General features: G+C 39.1%; 1 protein-coding gene across 5 annotated transcripts; it reads left to right on the forward strand.

Moving 5' to 3' along the window:
• The first annotated feature begins 134 nt into the window (after positions 1-134).
• On the forward strand, positions 135-13,899 carry si:dkey-109j17.5 (probable C->U-editing enzyme APOBEC-2). 5 transcript variants are annotated; one of them, XR_006106073.1, is made up of 6 exons: positions 135-648; positions 925-1,170; positions 2,097-2,356; positions 2,443-3,049; positions 4,282-5,739; positions 8,477-8,565. XR_006106073.1 is itself a non-coding variant. In XM_042492380.1 (5 exons), exons 1-5 carry the CDS (start codon positions 499-501, stop codon positions 5,122-5,124), a joined length of 2,106 nt encoding a protein of 701 aa, XP_042348314.1. In that variant the 5' UTR covers positions 135-498; the 3' UTR covers positions 5,125-8,491. The 5 variants fall into 5 exon arrangements, 3 of the variants coding, with proteins under 3 accessions (XP_042348314.1, XP_042348315.1, XP_042348316.1); XR_006106074.1 differs by lacking the exons at positions 135-648; positions 925-1,170; positions 2,097-2,356; positions 2,443-3,049 and adding exons at positions 11,017-11,197; positions 11,361-11,704; positions 11,797-11,900; positions 13,775-13,899 and having other exon boundaries at positions 5,138-5,739; positions 8,477-8,772; XM_042492380.1 differs by having other exon boundaries at positions 4,282-8,491.
• Positions 13,900-20,722: the final 6,823 nt, after the last annotated feature.

A 20,722-nucleotide genomic window follows, 5' to 3' on the forward strand; every position in this document is an offset into this window, starting at 1 on the left:
AGCATTACATCCCAAGGAAACTGCCTATTCTTGACTGGGGACATCCGAACAGTACCGGGAACTGCCGAGAGGGGAGACGAGACTCCGTTTATTGTGTGTACTTCCTGGTCCAATTATAATACTGTCTATGTGCCTCCATGAAACACGGCGCTCTGCCTCCCCTTCAGTTGCGTCCTAACGGCAGATGGGAGCGCAGAAACAACGCATGTAGCTTCACTGTCATATCATTGATGTTTCCAAATATCCGCAGCAGCTCGTGCAGCTAGATTGTGGTCGATTTCGGACGTGCAAGCGACGCAACTCCTGCTTGGAATCAAATTTTCTTTTGTCTGCGCAACTGGCATCAACATTTTTTTTCTGATGTGTGATCAGGGATCGGGAAGTAAACACGCTGGCCTGCGCACATGATTAGAGGCGAGGTGCGATTGATACCTCAGACTCAGATTGTCCTTGATCGCAAGTTGATTTTACTTCGGAGCAGAGGAACTGTGGGCTCCAATGGCGTCAATTTCGAAGGTGTCTATTCTGGATTACTTTAATATTGTGTTTGAAGGTGAAAATGGCAAAATCGAGTCCAACTGCAAGGCTTGTGGTACAAGGATCCAGGCGAAGCGGAGTGTCACGTCCAACTTCGTAACGCATCTCAAGGTAGTAATGATCTCAAAATAAAATGTTTATTCATTTTTACTTATTCTCAGTCCTATTATATTTGTCTGCATCTACTAACAGCTGACTCTTAAGCATCTTTTTTTATGTATGTCATACAGTCAGCTCTATAAACCTGACTGACAGTCTGTTGCTTCTCTGCCCATACTGTCCTCAAAACAAGACGGTATGGTGGAGATGTACAGCTCCATCTGAACACTAACTGTTCTCCTGTCGGCCAATAACAGTGGCTGCTCTCTCTGTCTCTCTCCCGTTCAGCGGAAGCACCAGGCGATGTATGATGACTTTGTGAAAAGAAAGGATATGAAGAGAGAGGGTTACTCCTCTGGTTCCCTGCATAGTTTCACCACAAATGGAGGGAATGGCCGCTATACTGTCCCCATCAGCACTCGAGTGGGAGGAGGAGGAGGAGGTGTTGGAGGAATCGGAACTCTTGAGGGAGGAGCAGGAGGAGGCTCTGGAGCAGGAGGGGTGACCAAGTTTGACAGACATGACCCACGTCAGGTGTGTGTTTTAATCCGTCATTGCTGGAGATGCAAATAACGACGCTATCATTTAGGACATCCTGGTGTTGTATTCAGGGGCGTAGCACCAAAATCTGGGTACATGCATTAGCAGGCTCTTTGGGCCCCCACCCCATCCTCTCTTGATCGCTGTCTTTCTCATGCACCTTTTTAGATTTAATTACAAAGTCCCTCACCTTCCCTTTACCCTCTTTCTTTTCTGTTTTGAAACCCCCCTTGCTCGAGGAAAGACGTGACAGCGCACAGTATTGCTCCAGCAGCATAATCAGTCATGCACTCGGCTTTAACTACTTTTAAAAACAAATCCATGGATGTATTAAGAAACTCTGGATACATGTAGCATGTAGGCGAGGCCCTGTTCATTGCTATGAGAGCTGCTCAGTAGCGCATGATGCAAAAGCCGCTATACTTCAGCATCACGGGGTGCATAGAGCATGCACAAAAGAGACTTGCGGTGCGTTTAACTTCCAGTTTAGCCCTCTGTTAGCTTGAGTGATGATCAAATAATTTAATCTTGTGACTCTTGTAGACTTTACAAATGTTATCAAACTGAATAGATTAAATTTTGATAGTGAAATGAGTCATTTCTCAGAGGTTTTGACTTTTCCAAAAATGTATCCAGTGATTTACAGATGTCTGTCTCCCAATGTAAATCACTGGGGGAAAAGCTGTTCTGAGCTCCATGCCATCATGTGATGGACCCGGACAGTGTAATTCCATTTTTGGCCACTATGGAAAATTTGCATCATAGCCTGGCGCTCTTCCTGTGGGCTTGGACAAATCCAAATGGGGAGGGCCTGGGTAATCAATCCAACTTTTTACCCCCACTTTGACACCCCCGGTTGCATTATTTATAGAGGCATTGCAATGAAAACAATTTATATTGGGCTTTTTTTTTCACCACAGGTTCTGATCTCTGAGGCTATAGCTAAAATGATTGTGCGTGATCTGCAGCCAGTGTCCATCGTGGAAAATCAAGGCTTCAGAGAGCTGCTTCAGCTCCTGGAGCCACGTTACACCCCTGAGCCCCAGCACTACATCCAGAGCCAGCTCCTCCCAGCCTATGCCTACCAGGCCCAGCTCGCAACCCGGCAGGCCCTGACCTCAGCGCATGCTCTCAGTCTCAGCCTGGATCTCTGGAGGGGTTTAACTGGAGCCACTTCAGGGTAAGGATGTAAAATCAACATGATTCCCTCTTGGTTTGATTTTTTCACTGATGAGTCCACTTCTCTCTCGCTCTCTCTCTCTGTAGGTACCTTGGTGTCACTTGCCATTTTCTCACATCTGATTGGCAGATGCGTTCAGCTCTCCTTGCATGCCTTCCCCTGACTGGAGGCAGCTCTGGGAGCCGTGTGCTTTCAGATTTTGATGAAGTATGTCACTCCCATGGCGTGTCAGGCAGAGCATTTCGTGTGGTTGCGGACCCTTTCCTGGCAACAACAACAGCAACAGTAAAGCCATGTTATCTTCCTGGTTTCCTGGTTTCACCTTCTCTGGCTAACGGGCAAGACGAAGTTGATGGAGAAGAGGCAGACAATGGTAACAATGTGGAGGAAGGGATCAGGAATGGCCATGGTGATGGAGGAGAAGAAGGGGAGTGGGAGGACTCATGGGAGCAGGGTCTGGGTGTTTGTCGAGTGGACTGTTTTTCTCGCTCTCTTGAACAGTGCATCAGAGAGGGGTTACACTACTGTCCACAGGTCACCTCCACACTGGCCAAGGCTGCTTGTTTCTATAACTACATTACCTCTGCTGTCCCACCTGAGAAACTAAGCCAGGTGTTTGATGGTCCTGGGTTGAGCATGGGGGGTCCAGGAAGTACCCCTCCTGCAGCAAGAGACTGGGCTTCTCAGCTTAAGGTAAGCACAGTATGCAGAAAACACGTTAACTCCCCCATCTTAGCATATACAAGTATACTTCATAAATGTAGATATGAGGATGTTTTTGAGCATTTATTAATGCATGTTTACAGTTTTATGAACTTGGATTATATATGATTAAAACTATGGTGTATTATATTGTCAGTCACCAGCTGCAGCAGTTACACGAGGAGTTATAGGGACAAATACATTAGTAAGCACGCAGAAAATATACTTTGCCGGATTTTTCTAAAAAAAACAAAAAAAAAACAAAAACAATGCATAGTCTCAGTCATAACTTCTGACATGGGTTGAAAATTAGCATTAGCCAAATTTTGTATATTTGCAAGTGTCTACCTGATTTACTTCACTCACCAGCCAAAAAACAATGGTAATCTATTGAGTGGCTGGTAGATTTTCGAGTCCACCAGGTGGACAAAAAAGTTCATTTCCAATCCTGCTTGTGACTTACTAGAAGTGTTTGGTGGTTTATTTTTCTGCAGAAATTCTTCCCTATTTTTTCTTATTTTCCTCTCATATTTTGGAATATTTATGGACCAGTACCCCCACAGTGGTCGGGTGAGGTCTGTGGACTGTAATCAGCAGGCATCCAAGAAAACTAGGGTGAACCTGGAGTTGGCTTTTACTTTCACTTTTGCTTACAAGTACCAAAAACAGTTCATGGAATTACCACTTGAGGCTAGCTCCAAAACAGAGTCAATCTCCATAGACTGCCATGTGAAAATGCCCACATTTACAGGGGGGGGATTTTTAATTTTTTTTTTTTAAATTTAAGGGCAGAGCCACTTAAGTGACAGGCTGTCTGCCAATAGTATCCTCTGCTTCTGGTCAGACCCACCCCTTGCTCAAATATGGTCACTTCTGGCTGGTGACTTTATGGTAGCTCCATCCATTATTTATACAGTCCCTGATGTTTACAAACAGTAGCCAACAATACTGTATTCCTTAAAGTATGCCAACATCTGCTTGCAACTACGTTATAGTGAGTTAGAAGTTGTTATACTGTTTATAAATGCTGACTAGAGAGATTATGATACACTGTTACCAGTAGTATGTGTCCATAGTAACATTAATGTCATTAACTTATTATGTTGCTGTCTGGGGAAGATTTATATTATGATAGCTTTTCAGTTGCAAGCTTTTCTGTAATTACAAAAGTAACTAGTGTGTTTCCAGAGTTTTAAATTGTTCTATTTTTATCTAATATGCAGGTGCTTCGGCGGCTTCTGGACTCTGTGGAGTTTCTGGAGGAGGTGAGTGGTCCAGGGGAGCTGGCACTGGGTGGTTCAGAGAGAGCCCTGCTGAGAGAGCTTACTGAGACATTGGAGCCCTTCACTGAGGCCTGGGACATGGTACAAGGGGACAGACAGGCAGACATACAGACAGACAGACATGTGTCCATCAGCCTTGCTCTGCCATGTGTTCTCGGCCTTCGTAAGCATCTCTCTGAGACGTCAACTCCTCACTGCCCCTCTCTCCTGGTGGGCCTCAGCCAGGCTGTAGAGCGTCGGCTGGCCCCTGTCCTAGAGGACCCTCTCTACATCACTGCCACCACCCTGGACCCGCAATTCAAACTCACGTGGAGCAGCAACCCTGACTGGCACAGACAAGTTCTCATAGAGGAGTTGTCCAAACATTCCACAGCCTCCAGCCCCGTAAACCCCAACACAGACCTACATCCTCAATCCCAGACCCCTCCTGCCCCAGCTCCATCGCCAGTCTCCTCGCTCTCTCGGCCCTGTAAGCTGTTCTCTTTCATCAAGCAGAGACCCACAACACAGGCCAAGAGCCTAGAGCAGGAGCTGGCCGTCTACCTGCGAGAGGAGCCCACAGAGGAGGAGGCTTTGCATTACTGGCGGCGTAAAGCGATTGACTTTCCTTTGCTAGCCCAGGTGGCCAAGAGGGCATTTACCATACCTGCTTGTGGCACTGTAGTCGAGAGCATTTTTACTGCTGCTGGGCACTGTCTGCGGCCAGAGAGAGGCCGCGTCTTACCAAAGAACCTGGAAACACTCATCTACCTCAAAGCAAACTACAGATTATTATGGACTTAAAGCAGTCAGGCATTTCTTTTACCCAAAAAACAACTGAAGGCTTTATACCTCCAGCAGAGTTACTTCTTGGATACTAACCCCCGTTCCTCTCTAAGGATACTGAGCTAGCAGCATAACATAGTCCTCATCATTTACCCAAAATGACCAGACTGCAGTAGGTGTGGATTACTGCCTGTTTACCGTGTAGCCTGCATACAGACTATCATACCACATGCTGCGGACCAAGGGGACTAGAAGCAGATCAATAGTAAAGCATTTACTTTGACATGATTTTGTCTGGACAAGGTCTTAAGACAACCACAAGACTGCAAAGCCCCAACACTCAATCCTCTGAACCCTAAACACAGCTTGTATCTGTGAACTGACAAACCAACAATAACCAAATGGTCATTAATTGTAGCATATGATTTATTTTCACTGAGATAACCAAGTATTAGTCATAGCCCTAGAGGTTTTGACTAATTCATTTGTTGTTTTTTAAAAGAAGACATCAGCTGCTAAACAATATGTATCATCCATTTATTCTTTTCTCTCTCTGTATGTATGCCTCATCACTGGGACATCATGATTAACAAGCTTCACATCCTAATGCAGAGGTGTGTGCAGTTTGCAGATGTGAGTGCACTCATGCATGTACACCTTTTTTCTTGCCAGTGGAGAAAAGCTTGAACCTGCTTCATATATCCAATTTTTTTGCCCTAATTCATTTATATTTTCCTCCTTCCAGTCCTTTATAACTCCACATGGGCTCTCTCAGAGTGGGGGTTAATTCCATTTCATTTTCTTTACCACCACTTTCTTCCATTTTCAATCAATGTCGAATTCTACTTCAGAACTCTCAGCAATTTAAATGGGTTTGACCCTGCTTCGGCCCCAGCAAATGAGCAGAGGATGTGTGCATGTGGCACAACATTGGCTTTTGCTTTGTCTGACCTCACTGAAATATTTTGAAATCATTTTGCAGGGCAGCGCTTTGAAGGAGAAACTATGAGCGTTGGAATGTGTGTTTGACTTTATTCAGGGAATCTTTTACTCTCGGTCGGGCCGGTGGGGATGCTGCGTAATTGCATGTAATTCCATTACAGTTAAATTTGAGTCAGCAGGCAGTCAGCAGTCACATTTCTTTCCCTCAAAGCCAACTAGGCTCACAACACCGTATTAATCAAAATGAATGACAGGAAACTATAAGTAGCTACTGAACTCTACTGCTAAATCAGAAGGAACAAACTGTTTGAATGCACTGATTATTTTTTGTGATAAGTAAGGAGCAACAGCATCAATTGATTTGTAGATGACTGGCTGTGAAAAAATTAGTATGGATCTGATTACGAGGGTTACATCTCTTTTTTCCAGACTCCAAAGCAGCATCATCCCAGTGTTATTGTGTTTGTTGTAGTTCAAAAGCACTTCAGAGGAAGTGTGTTAATCTGTGTGAGATACAACGAGATTCTCCTCATAGATCATAATTATCAAAGATTGCTGTGATCTTAATGATTATCACTGCAGGACGTCTCTGTGGATTTAGATGTGTCGCTAGATATCTGGGTGGATGTGTCAGTGTGTTTATCTTTGAAAAGTGTTTTCGCCGATCCCCATGGGTGTGTTGTTGTTTGCGAGTGTTATGTGGAGCAGCTTGATTCGTCTCTCCCTCCCTCCCCCTCAGGCCCCCCCACCCCCGGCTATGACAGCTCATCCATTTGAGTTAGTCGAGCAGGCTGGGCTGCGGTCCTATTGGTAATTGCCTCTGAAATGAATTACTTGGCAGAGAGTGAGACTGAGGTAGGAAAGGAAATTGTAATTGAACTGCCCCCTCCTTCCTCCACTCTCCCTTATGCCTCAAGTTATTACATCTGCAGTGCAGAAAGCTGTTTTTGTCTGCACATAGACACATAGATGCAAAAATACACACGCTCTTACAAAACCAATTTCCCCCTCCCCCACGCAATGGCCTCAGCAGAGGACCATATTGATGCAGGGTGATTTCATAGATTGATTGTTCACGGGCACATGCACACTGGGCCACACTTCACTCTTGCACTGTTTTTTTAACACTATATTTTGTATTGTTTTTACAAAAAGTGTTATAAAAGGAAAGATAAGAAAAAAAACAAAACAAAAAGGAAACAAAAAGATCTGGATTGACATTACACACAAACATTGTTCATTTCTCCCAGTTCTCTTGACACCGCCTATCTTGGATTTTTATCCTTTTCTTTAACAGTTCCAGATCATATATTTCATTCATATTTGTCAGCCATTCATCACGTGTTTATGGTTCAGCCTTGTACCACCTCGTAATGATGGCCTTATTGCAAGCTGCCAACATGATTTTCAGTAGATATCTGTCTTCTCTCAACACAGTGCCCCCTGTCATATTGCCAAAATATAGAACCAAACATGACCTTGGTACATCATAGCCCAGGAATTTGATAATAGCCATATGAATGTCTATCCAAAACTGTACAATTTCAGGACAAAGCCAAAATACATGGCTATGACTCACATTTGCTGCCCCAAATCTTCTCCAACATTATTGTGCAATTTGCTCTCAATCTGGGTTGTCATAAAGAATCTTATTATATTCTTCCAACAGTGCTCTCTCCAAGTACATGCGGATGTTGTAGAGTGTTGTGTTCTCCAAATATGCAACCATTTATCTTCTATAATATTAGCACATGGTTCATTTTCCCACTTCAGCTTCACATTTAGTGTTGTATTCACTCTTGCACTCTTATTTATAGCATAGAGACAAATACTCTGTGTTTGTGTTTGTTTGTATTGCACTGATTCCCAGCTGCCCCTATAAGGGGTGCCCTCTCATTGGCCTTTGTGTATTGCTAACGGGGCTGCAGGTCACCGGAGTTGGCAAAAACAAATGTGGTGTTCAGTATCAACAGACCCCTGGTTACCCCATACACACAGCTAAGCATCGTTATTAATAACCTGCCTGTTGCTGGACTGTTGACAGTTAAAGCCAGATGGATTAAAGAGCTGCCTCTCATTTTGTTTGAAGTTGTACATTTATACAGAGACTCTGGAAGCTTCCTTTCTTTATTTGGCAATTGTATAAAGTGATTAAGAGATGTAAGTCCAGTTTTGATCCAAAGTTAATCATTCAAAACATGGTCATTCACTCTTATGTTGTCCTTTGACCTTTTAACAGCCAGGGCATGGAAAGAGGAGGAGTGTGTCAACCTATCCCTGCCCTGGCCAGACATGCATATGTTGTGACTCCAGCCACGGCACACAATAGGGTCTATTTCTGTAAATGCACTAGGGTTATCACTCTACTTACCCTAAGCTATCTCTCCCCTCTCTGTCCCTCCCTTTCTATCTAACACTCTCACCCAAGTACTCTAAAATCATGGCCGACAGAAACAGCAGGGTCACTGTTAAGAGGAAAGAAAAGAAGGTGGAAACCAAAACGAATGATGAGAAGGACAAGGAAAAGGAGAAGGGGAAGGAGAAAAATGTGAAGAAGCCCGACAAAGTTGTGAAAAAGCCGGAGCAGACCCCCGAGCAGCCGAAGAAGGATGAGGAGAAGAGGAATGGGAAAAGTGAAGGCGCAACTGGAGAGGAGGCGGCGAACAGTGAAGAAAATGGAGAGTTTCAGCCCATAGAACTGCCACCGTTTGAGATTGTCACAGGGTGAGTAAGATTTACATCACAAAGGCTATAGTCACTTTAACAACACATGCTTCTTAACTCATACACTTTTTGGTTATTCGGGCTTTTCTTAAGTTGTTTTTCACATCTTTCTAAAAGTCATATTGTTCCCTTTGGATGTTTGATTGCTGATTTTAGAGAGGAAGGATACTAATGACTTGCATCTGCCATCCAAACTAACCCAGCGGTAAGAATAGGGATGAGTCACAGAGCCGACAGATGCCGGCCCTTGCTATATCACTCCGCCTAGCATCTGTTTCCCTGTCTCTGTTCTTTAGAGTATTAGCTGTTTGATATGCGAGATCTATTTGTGAAATCCATCTGGCTATTCGTGTGCAATATAACAATGGATTAATAAAGAAAGACAGGAGGGGAATGTGCACTGTACAGTGGCTGAATCATGAAGGGCCTCGCACATCTACAGATAATGGGATGATGTGAAAGCCAAAAATATTTATAGAAACATCAGTTTACTCAGTGGTAGCCTCATTAATATTCTATTCACTGTGTCACCAGTCTTTTTCAAAGACTCGCCATCATCACTCTTTTTATGTGTCTTGGATGGTTGACAAATTCATTACAAAATGAGTGACTCATGCGCTCACTGTTAGGCCAGGATGGGAATGCCAGTAGCACTGTCATGCACTGTGATTGAAGGTGACAGACAACGTTGAAAGCAGTGTTCACACATCATGAAGATTTTTTTTGCTGTTGTTTTTACTTTTTCTTGCTAATTTAAAATGTCCAGAGTGTAGGATTTAATGGAGTGTAATATAAGTATATTTTCCATAGTGTTTCATTATCTGGTAATAAGAATCCTATTTGTGTCACTTTAGGATGAGCTGTTTTCTCTACATAGGGAGCGGGTTCTCTTCCACGGAGTCTGCCATGTTGCATCGCCATGTTTCTACAGTAGTCCACAAGAGACAAACCAAACACTCGACAGGGAGTCATTTGTATTTTCGCTTTGGCCATTGTAGTTAGAAGCCCCACTGTTGGGAGCAGCATCCGATTAACAGATTATCTTATTTGCTTTATTCAGTGATTTTACTTGTTCATATCATGGGCTCCATTTTTTTTTTTTGGAAAAGAGGCCCTTTGCCAATAATTTGGCCCTTGCTAAAAATTTCCTGAAAATCTGGATCTTATGTTATCAAAGAAAAATGTTTGCATTACATGCATACAATAGTAGGTGCTGAGCTTGCAGCACATCTCCAGTTAGCAGAACAGCATTGGAGAAACATTGATTTGTAATGTTAAACTGCTTTATTCAGTGTCTCCACTCAAATGGTCCATTTGTTTTTTAGAGGAAGAGACCTCTACAGATAATTTGACTTTTGATAAAAACCTTCTAAACAATAAACAAGGAAATCCTAACTGGAAGTTCACACTTGGTACGTGGGAAAAGTTTCAGCTGGTGCAATCTGCAATTCTTCTTTTTAGATGCCTCTAAATCCTACACTGTTCCTTCAATGTAATACCTCACCCCCACATAAGTATAGAAATTACTCACCTGTTAAGTTTAATTTGCGAAGTAAACTTTGTTTTTCTCGTATGCCTCTGATGAAAAAAGAATCAAAAACATTCTTGAGGAATTGATTTAAGAGTCGGCTGCGTTTATAAACAGCAAAACTAAATCAAAACCTTAATTTACAAACTCTCAAACAACCCGAGCAGTATTGTCCAAGTCTCATTTATCCAATGGTATGCTCTGTACTTCAGACAGCCCTATACAACAAGAAATTGAGTGGAAAGTGAAACTTAACTATGCTCTCTTCCAAAAATAACTAGTAAATAGTATTTTTACCTGGCTGAACACAGGAGCTGCTGGTCTACCACTGCATCCATCAGTTTATTATTGTGTGACCTTGCTGAATCCAATCTAACCCTTGAAAACACCAAAGTCACTCGATAAAAGGTTTGTAAACGGATGTTTTGATATATGGTGCTGTTGTTAAATGTTGACCGGATTAATAATGATAAAATGTTTTCTCAGATTGGATTGCTCCTTTAACAGTAAAAAAGTTTTCCTCACAAATTCAATGTAACACAGGGTTAGTAATTGATTTACAGACGTTCCTTTGGCGTAAAGTATTCCTTTGGCCTTCAAACAATGAAAAAGCCTTCATGATTAAAGTTAGTGCTGTTTTTTTATGAAACGTTTGATTTGGTATTCACCGAAAAGAAAACAGATTTATGGAAACTCTCTCTGTCAATCTCCACCAGGGAACAGATGAGTCCTTTCTACTTCAAGTTTCAGTTCAGGAACGTGGAGTACTCATCAGGGAGGAACAAGACCCTGCTGTGTTTTAGAGTGGATACACCAGGAGGCACCACAGAGCCTCTGAAAGGTTATATGGAGGATGAACATGCCACAGCCCATGCTGAAGAGGCCTTCTTTCAGCAGGTAATGCATGCCCACATGCTTTTCTCACTGTAGAATCATGTAGCACATGTTTGAAATCACTGAAAAGTTTGACTTTTCATTAGCCTTTTCTCTTGTGATTAAGAAATATGATAATGTTTATTCTCCTTCATGCCTACGTTAATCCCCACTCTTTCCTTTCCAGGTGCTCCCTAATGCTGCCCAAGAGTATGAAGTCACATGGTATATAACATCCAGTCCCTGTGCAGCTTGTGCAGCCAAATTGGCCACCCTCCTACAGCAGCGCAAGAAGGTCCGTCTCTGCATGTTCTGCTCCCGTCTTTTTGAGTGGGAGCAGCCGGAGATAGTGGAAGGCCTCCGGGCTTTGGCGAGCGCCGGCTGCAAACTGCGGATGATGAAGCCGACTGACTTCGAACATGTTTGGGAAACGTACGTGGAGAAGGAGGACCAGACCTTTGCACCCTGGGAGGATTGTCAGGAGAACTACAACTACTATGTGGAGAAACTGGCAGATATCCTCAAGTAAATGTGAGTCATTATTATATACGTATGTGCTGGGCCTATATGCTTCTTTTGGGAAAAAAAGAATGACTGTCTTTTACTTGTGTCGTTTGTCGTAGGTGCACATGATGGACAAGATCTCCCCACTGACTGAACCACAAAATCAACCTATTTGTTATATACCCACTGGTTGAATGTGTGTTTTGTGCAGTCACATCTGATGGTGCATATCAGTACAAGTTTAAATGACCACTCATGGCAACATTTTGTATTTTTTATTTTGATAATTCCATGGGGTAACACAAATTGTTTGAATATCATTAAGAAGAGGAAAGCATTTAATATTAACTAACTTGCATTTATTCACACCTGGAGCCAGATGCATAACATTCACAACAAATATCTCAATCATCATTATTAATCCTCAAAGATTAAAAATGATTCATTTCCAGTGCTCATATTGAAACAGACTTAACAGTTACTTCACAATTCAGAATAAAATCAATGATGACAATGCAAGTAAAAAAGAATGATTCTTCACTCAGAAATAATTTAAACTTGAATTTATAGATATGCCTTGGATTGGCATCTTACAGAACGTGCAAAATAATATCTCAGTCATTGAAACTGGCACATTTTTTTGTGTTCACACATGGTTTATACATCTGGCCCCAGGTGTTTGCTCTAATAAGTGAAACACTAACTAAGGGAGGATTTATACATTCTCCTGCAGATAAACATATATGTACAGTGCCTATAATTGAAAACAATAAAATCAAAAAATGTATGCATTTCCTTTGAGATTCCATCAATACAAATATTTGAATTCAAACATGCACAGCTCTCAACAACATTGTGTTACCAAGCAATGCTCAGTGCAAAAAAAAATATGTACACATATATATGGCATTCTGTTGGTCCAGAGTGCAAAATATGTCAACAATTTTAATTTCCAATTAATTTAGTACCAACAGTTATAGTCCCCAGAGGAGCAATCAAAATAAATTAACCCAACTTTTATCTAGAAAGTTAAAACTAAATTTTTTACACCGCTTGGGGCACGGCACAAAAGCGAAATTGTCTCTCCAGTAATCCAAAAATGTTGTTTTCTGGTTTGTAATGACCATTTAAGCCTCACAGCGCTGTAACAAGTCTATAGTTTTGTAATTATTTGCAAAACTGATGCAATTGGAGCTTCAGTTACTCATTGTTTAAAGGAAACCAGCCCACCGTTGTTTTCTGTGCTATCATGGCTCTCACTGGTCTCGGCTAGAAAGACATGAAGGCAAAGATGTGAAAATATGGATTAGAAATACTTTTGTGTGTAGGTTAGAAATAAATTGGCAAGGTGCAATAGGAAAGGTGCATTTATAGTATAACTTACCTTGATCCTCTTGCGAGGTTATTGGTAATGGTGTTGTTTCACTGCAAATTGTGCCATTCTCCTCTGCCTCTGCAGGTCAGAATGTTTTAAAAAAGCAACTAAGCAAGCATGTTGGTAAGAGATAAACCCAAGAAACTTTCACAAAGCATGCATAGAAATACAGTTTTTATATCATCTGCTTTACTCATCTGTGGGTTATTTACCTTTAGATGAAGCTCTCAGTTCTGCATCTGTGATGTACTGGACCAGTGGACAGGCTACATCTGTAAGAAGCAGGGAAGAAGCAGCTTTAACACAAAAGTACCAATAATTTTAGACAACAAAACACAGACTCTCACTTGAAAATGTCAGTGGGTAGAATAAAGTAGCTAAAATAGTTCATAAATGATTCACTGGTGGGGCTGTATCTGCAGCATATGCAGAAATGGCAACCAAAACCACAAGCCATAAGAAGTGATGTCAACATACCATCACGATCCTTAAGCTGCGCCATGGTAGGAAACAGCTCTGCCTCTTCTGGCCTCTCTTCATTGTTGGCTATGAGGTAAAAAAAATGATAATAACAGGTCACCTCATTGTGGTTTGTTTGGTAATATGGGATTAATAGGGCTAGCCTGTACTATGAAGCAGTCAAGATGTCACATTTATACCTGCAGTAACACTCACATTTGATTGTCTTATAATTTTTCACCTTTCTTTCCTCTCTCTTTCAGACTCACTGCTTTGAACTCCATGAACTCCTGAAGGTAAAATCTGACTCTTAAACTAATAAATATTCCACTACGTTCACCAGCTAGTTGCTAACTGCAAAAAACCATAGCATAATATTCCACAAAATATGTCATAGTATAAAATACCATTTAAAAAAGTACTAGTATAGAGTGTCACAAATTATATCACAAAAAAGATCACAGGATACAGTAGTATACTGTCAGAACATCATAGTATAGCATGTTGTGAAAAAGTCATACAATAGCATGTAATACAATTATGCCTTTTTAAAATGCCATGTTATACCATATCATAAAAAAAATAATTAGAACGCTATGAAAAACATCATATTATACAATGCAATTAAATGCCACAGTGCTGAATGTCATTAAAATATCATAAAAAGCATCTTAATATAGTATACCATAAAAAAACGTCACTGTATGGCTTGTCATAAAAAAAAAGTCATTGAATTGAACATTATAGCATAGCATATAAAAAAATATTCATTCAAATTTCATTAAAAAATGTCGCATTATTGTATGCCGGAAAAAAAATAAACTATGCTGTAAAACATGCTATTTAAAGTAAGTATAATGCCAAAAAATGTGTGAACAACTACAGTGCTAACGTCATAGTAGAGCATGTCAAAAAAGTTCATTAAAATGTCATAAACATTCATAATGCCAAAAACACCTCATTGTATAGTGTGTCATTAAAAACAAATTAAAATGTCATAAACACATCACAGTTTCATAAATAATTAAAAAGAAAAAAGTCAAAGTATATAATGCCAAAAAAAGCCACGTTTAAACTATGCCTTAAATGCAATGTAAATGTCAAAGTATAGCATATCATGAAAAACTCATTAAAATGTCATTTTAATAAAGTTCATAGCTTAGCATATTATAAAAAGTAAATAAAAATAAAATTCGTAGTATATATGATAAAAAATCAGTAAAATGTCCTAAAAATACAGGATATGGAGGTGTGCTGTAAAATGACATAGTATAGCAAGTAATTAAAAGTTCATTAAAACACAGTAAAATGTAGGATGTCATAAAGAATTCAGTCACATGAATTAAAAAAATAGCGTTTCATGAAAAATTAACTGAAATGCAATTTCAAAAAATATCATAGTATAGCATGTCATTAAATATTAATAAAAGTATCCAAAGAAGTGCCATGACAAAATTTAAATATTACAAGTGTACTTAAAATGTAATAAAAAATAGCATATTATACTATAAAAGATGTAATACTATAGCATGTCATAAAATATTAAATAAGATGTCATAGTATAGCATGTCACAAAAACATCATTGAGATGTAATAAAAAATCTGATAGTATAATATTTCATATTTCATATTTTTTTAAAAAAGGATTGCTACAGTATAGCATGTCAAAAAAGTATTAAAATGCAATAACTACTGTCTACAGTATAGCATGTCATAAAAAACAGAATTTAAGTGCCATGATACCTGTAATAGTACAGTATGCTGTGAAAATGTCATAGTTTAGCATGTCATCTGAATCCATTTTAAAAAGTCATACATTACTACGTCATAAAAATATAATAAAATGTAAATAATAAATAAAAAATAATTAAAACGCCAAAAAATCATTCAAAGTATAATATGCAACAAAAAACTAACATTGAAGCATGGAATAAAAATCCATTTAAATGCAGTAAAAAAAAAAAAAAGTTATAGAATATTATGTCGTTAAAATTTTTTTATAAAAAAGTCCAAGTATAGTATGTTGTCAAACACATTTCAACATACCACACTATGTCATTTTTGGTCATGTTTTCAAAATGCTGTATCATGCCATTTTTGGCAGTTTTTTGACTGTTTTAAGCCTTGTTTTGGAAATGTCACATTTGACATTTTTCAACATGCTACATTTGAATGTGTTTGATCATTATATCAGTATGTTATACAATAATGTATTGCTGCATGCTCTCTACAAGCTATAATCTGCGATTTTCAGCCATTTTTTGGACACTTTTCGCCATACAAAAGATTGACATTTTCAGTTGATTTTTGCACATACTATATCATGCTGTTTTTGGCTGTTTTTGAAAAATTCTATGCTATGGTGTGTCTCGGCATGCTATTTTCAGCATACCACAGGATGATGTTTCTGGTCGTAGTTTTGACATGCTATATTATGATATTTTTGGGTGTATTTTTTAAACAGTATATACTATGATGTGTCTGAACATGCCATACTAGGTGGTTTTGAGTTGGTTTCAAAAATTTGAAATATATCATGTCCCAATAACGGATGAAAACCACATTAAGTATAGAATGTAGAGGCATGTTATAGTATACAGTGTTGAAAAAAACATCAAAAAAAGGCCCAAACACTTAAAAAATACTATGTTGAAAAAATGACCAAAAAAGCAATGCATGGCGAAAAATATCAAAGTTTGGAGTGTCCAAAAAACAGCTGAAAAACAACTTAGGATAGCATGGGAGGCATGCTATAGCATACAGTGTTAAAAAAAAAATCAAAAAATTGCCCAAAACCCATAAAATATCATGCTGAAAACATGAAAAGACATGGAAAGGCAAGGCTATAGTAAGGCAAAAATGTCAAAATATGATATGTCCCAAAATTAGCTGAAAACACCTTAAAACAGCATAAAATAGCCTGCAAAGACACGCCATAGCAAAGAATGTTGCAAAAATGGCCAAAAACACCACAATAATGCATGTTGAAAAACTGACCGCAAAGGCAAGGCTATAGTAAGGCAAAATTGTCAAAATATGACATGTCCCAAAATCAGCTGAAAATACATTAAAACAGCATAAAATAGCGTGCAAAGACACGCCATAGCATAGGATGTTGCAAAAACGGCCGAAAACACCATAATAATGCATGTTGAAAAAATGACCGAAAAGGCAAGGCTATAGTAAGGCAAAAATGTCAAAATATGACATGTCCCAAAATTAGCTGAAAACACCTTAAAACAGCATAAAATAGCGTGCAAAGACACGCCATAGCAAAGAATGTTGCAAAAACCGCCAAAACACCATAATAATGCATGTTGAAAAAATGACCGAAAAGGCAAGGCTATAGTAAGGCAAAAAAAATGTCAAAATATGACATGTCCCAAAATCAGCTGAAAACACCTTAAAACAGCATAAAAATAGCGTGCAAAGACACGCCATAGCATAGCATGTTGCAAAAACGGCCAAAAAACCCATAATAATGCATGTTGAAAAAACTGACCGAAAAGGCAAGGCTATAGTAATGGCAAAAATGTCAAAATATGACATGTCCCAAAATCAGCTGAAAACACCTTAAAACAGCATAAAATAGCGTGCAAAGACACGCCATAGCATAGGATGTTGCAAAAACGGCCAAAAACACCATAATAATGCATGTTGAAAAAATGACCGAAAAGGCAAGGCTATAGTAAGGCAAAAATATCAAAATATGACATGTCCCAAAATTAGCTGAAAACACCTTAAAACAGCATAAAATAGCGTGCAAAGACACGCCATAGCATAGGATGTTGCAAAAAAACGGCCAAAAACACCATAATAATGCATGTTGAAAAAATGACCGAAAAGGCAAGGCTATAGTAAGGCAAAAATGTGTCAAAATATGACATGTCCCAAAATTAGCTGAAAACACCTTAAAACAGCATAAAATAGCGTGCAAAGACACGCCATAGCATAGCATTGGATGTTGCAAAAATGGCCAGAAAACACCATAATAATGCATGTTGAAAAAATGACCGAAAAGGCAAGGCTATAGTAAGGCAAAAATGTCAAAATATGACATGTCCCAAAATTAGCTGAAAACACCTTAAAACAGCATAAAATAGCGTGCAAAGACACGCCATAGCAAAGAATGTTGCAAAAAACGGCCAAAAACACCATAATAATGCATGTTGAAAAAATGACCGAAAAGGCAAGGCTATAGTAAGGCAAAAATATCAAAATATGACATGTCCCAAAATTAGCTGAAAACACCTTAAAACAGCATAAAATAGCGTGCAAAGACACGCCATAGCATAGAATGTTGCAAAAAAACGGTCTAAAAAAAACCCATAATAATGCATGTTGAAAAAAATGACCGAAAAGGCAAGGCTATAGTAATGGCAAAAATGTCAAAATATGACATGTCCCAAAATTCAGCTGAAAACACATCTAAAACAGCATAATTTATGTTTCTGCAAGACACGCCATTAGCATGTTCGTTCTTCCACTTTAATGCATGTTGAAAAATGACCTCAAAGGCAAAAACTCTCATTTCAAATTCAACATCCATGTCAAGTTTTTCCTCCCGTTTGAAAAAAACCGCTGTCTAGGAAAATGTGTTCCACATGCGTGTTAGTTTCTATTAGCGTGCAAAGTGCCATAAATTGTGCTTCCCACAAAACACCATAATAATGCATGTTGCCGAAAAGGACTGTGACTCCAGTGTGCCTGCATTATGGGACATGTTCCAAAATGTAGCTGAAAACAACCTCAAAAAACAGCATAAAATAGTGTGCAAAGACACGCCATAGCAAAGAATGTTGCAAAAATGGCCAAAAACACCATAATAATGCATGTTGAAAAAATGACCGAAAAGGCAAGGCTATAGTAAGGCAAAAATGTCAAAATATGACATGTCCCAAAATCAGCTGAAAACACCTTAAAACAGCATAAAATAGTGTGCAAAGACACGCCATAGCAAAGAATGTTGCAAAAACGGCCAAAAACACCATAATAATGCATGTTGAAAAAACTGACCGAAAAGGCAAGGCTATATAGTAAGGCAAAATTGTCAAAATATGACATGTCCCAAAATCAGCTGAAAATACCTTTAAAAACAGCATAAAATAGCGTGCAAAGACACGCCATAGCATAGGATGTTGCAAAAACGGCCAAAAACACCATACTAATGCATGTGAAAAATGACCGAAAAGGCAAGGCTATAGTATGGCAAAAATGTCAAAATATGACATGTCCCAAAAACAGCTGAAAACACCCAAAACAGCATAAAATAGCGTGCCAGACATGCCATAGCATAGAATGTTGCAAAAACAGCCAAAACACCAAATAATAATGCATGTTGAAAAAACACGAAAAGGCAAGGCTATAGTAAGGCAAAAATTGTCAAAATATGACATGTCCCAAAACAGCTGAAAATACACCTTAAAACAGCATAAAATAGCATGCCAAAGACATGCCATAGCATAGAATGTTGCAAAAATGGCCAAAAACACCATAATAATGCATGTTGAAAAATTCACCGAAAAGGCAAGGCTATAGTAAGGCAAAAATGTCAAAATATGACATGTCCCAAAATCAGCTGAAAACACCTTAAAACAGCATAAAATTGCGTGCAAAGACACGCCATAGCATAGGATGTTGCAAACACAGCCAAAAAACCACCATAATAATGCATGTTGAAAAAATGACCGAGAAAAGGCAAGGCTATAGTAAGGCAAAAATGTCAAAATATGACATGTCCCAAAATTAGCTGAAAACACCTCAAAACTACATAAAGTGGCATGTTAAGACAGGCCATAGCATAGAATGTTGCAAAAATGGCCAAAAACACCATAATGCTGCATGCTGAAAAAATGACCGGAAAGGCAAGGCTATAGTAAGGCAAAAATGTCAAAATATGACATGTCCCAAAGTCAGCTGAAAACACCTCAAAACAGCATAAAATAGCACGCAAAGACATGCCATAGCATAGGATGTTGCAAAAACGGCCGAAAACACCATAATAATGCATGTTGAAAAAATGACCAAAAAGGCAAGGCCAAAGTATGGCAAAAATGTCAAAATATGACATGTCCCAAAAACAGCTATAAACACCTCAAAAGAGCCAAGACACGCCATAGCAGAGAATGTTGCACAAACGGCTAACAACGACATTATATTGCATGTTGAAAAAAAACGTCATGGTAAAGCATGTTATCAAAAATTGATTAAAATGAAAAATGTTCTAGTAATGCATGTCATAATGTCATCATATCAATGCAATGAAAAATGTCATATTATAGTGTGACACAAAAATATCACAGTATAGTATCCCATAGAAAATGTCAAAGTGTCATATAATATAGTGTCTTTGGAGAAACATATTTTGCAAATAATCTTCAAAATTTAAGATCTCGAAAAATAGCCTAAGGATTATTTTACGGACTTCATTTTTCTGAATGACTTTATCAACCCCGGACACTCTGATGACCACAAGCAACCATATTGTCACATTGTTTTCACATAGTCATTTCCATATTAATACTGTAATAATATTGATTACAGCTGATTTAAAAAGGCAGATTTCAGAATCCATTTACTCAAAAAGACCCAAAAAACTGAAGCAAAACCTGTTTTGCGGGTGACTCGGAGGACAATGCATCCAAGGAAGACCACAATGATGCCAAAGAAGATTAAGCCAGAGATGGAAAGAAGCACCCTCCTCTTCAGAACTGCAGGTTCAAAGTAAAAACAGAAAGTGAGTCAGAATATTTTCTCTGTAAGATCTCATGAATTCCAAATCTCATTTATACTCACGAAGGTTCTTGGTCTTGTAAGAATCACTTATTTTTGAATAAGATGGTCTACCAGTGCGATTGGCCTGGCAGGTGTACAGGCTCTGATCAGGGTCATCCTGGGGTGTGACTGTATGTTTTTCAGAGGGGGGCAGATAGATCGGTAGCCCCTCTTTGAACCTGTGAGAAGGTGAAAATCAAGTACACATATGAATGCATTTAGAAAATTTTACTCTATAGTATTAACTGGTATTTTTGATGCGTATTACCATGTGTAGTTCCACATGTCCTGACTTTCCTGCACCCTACATCTGAGCACTAAGCTGTCAGTGGAGAAGACCTCGGACCAGCCAGTTAACAGGATTATATCAGCCTGTGGACGCTCTGAAGAAACACAATCAAAACTGGGATCAACACGATAAACACATTCAGAAAAAT

Source organism: Plectropomus leopardus, chromosome 8 (genome assembly GCF_008729295.1).
Source record: "Plectropomus leopardus isolate mb chromosome 8, YSFRI_Pleo_2.0, whole genome shotgun sequence".
NCBI lineage: Eukaryota > Metazoa > Chordata > Actinopteri > Perciformes > Serranidae > Plectropomus > Plectropomus leopardus.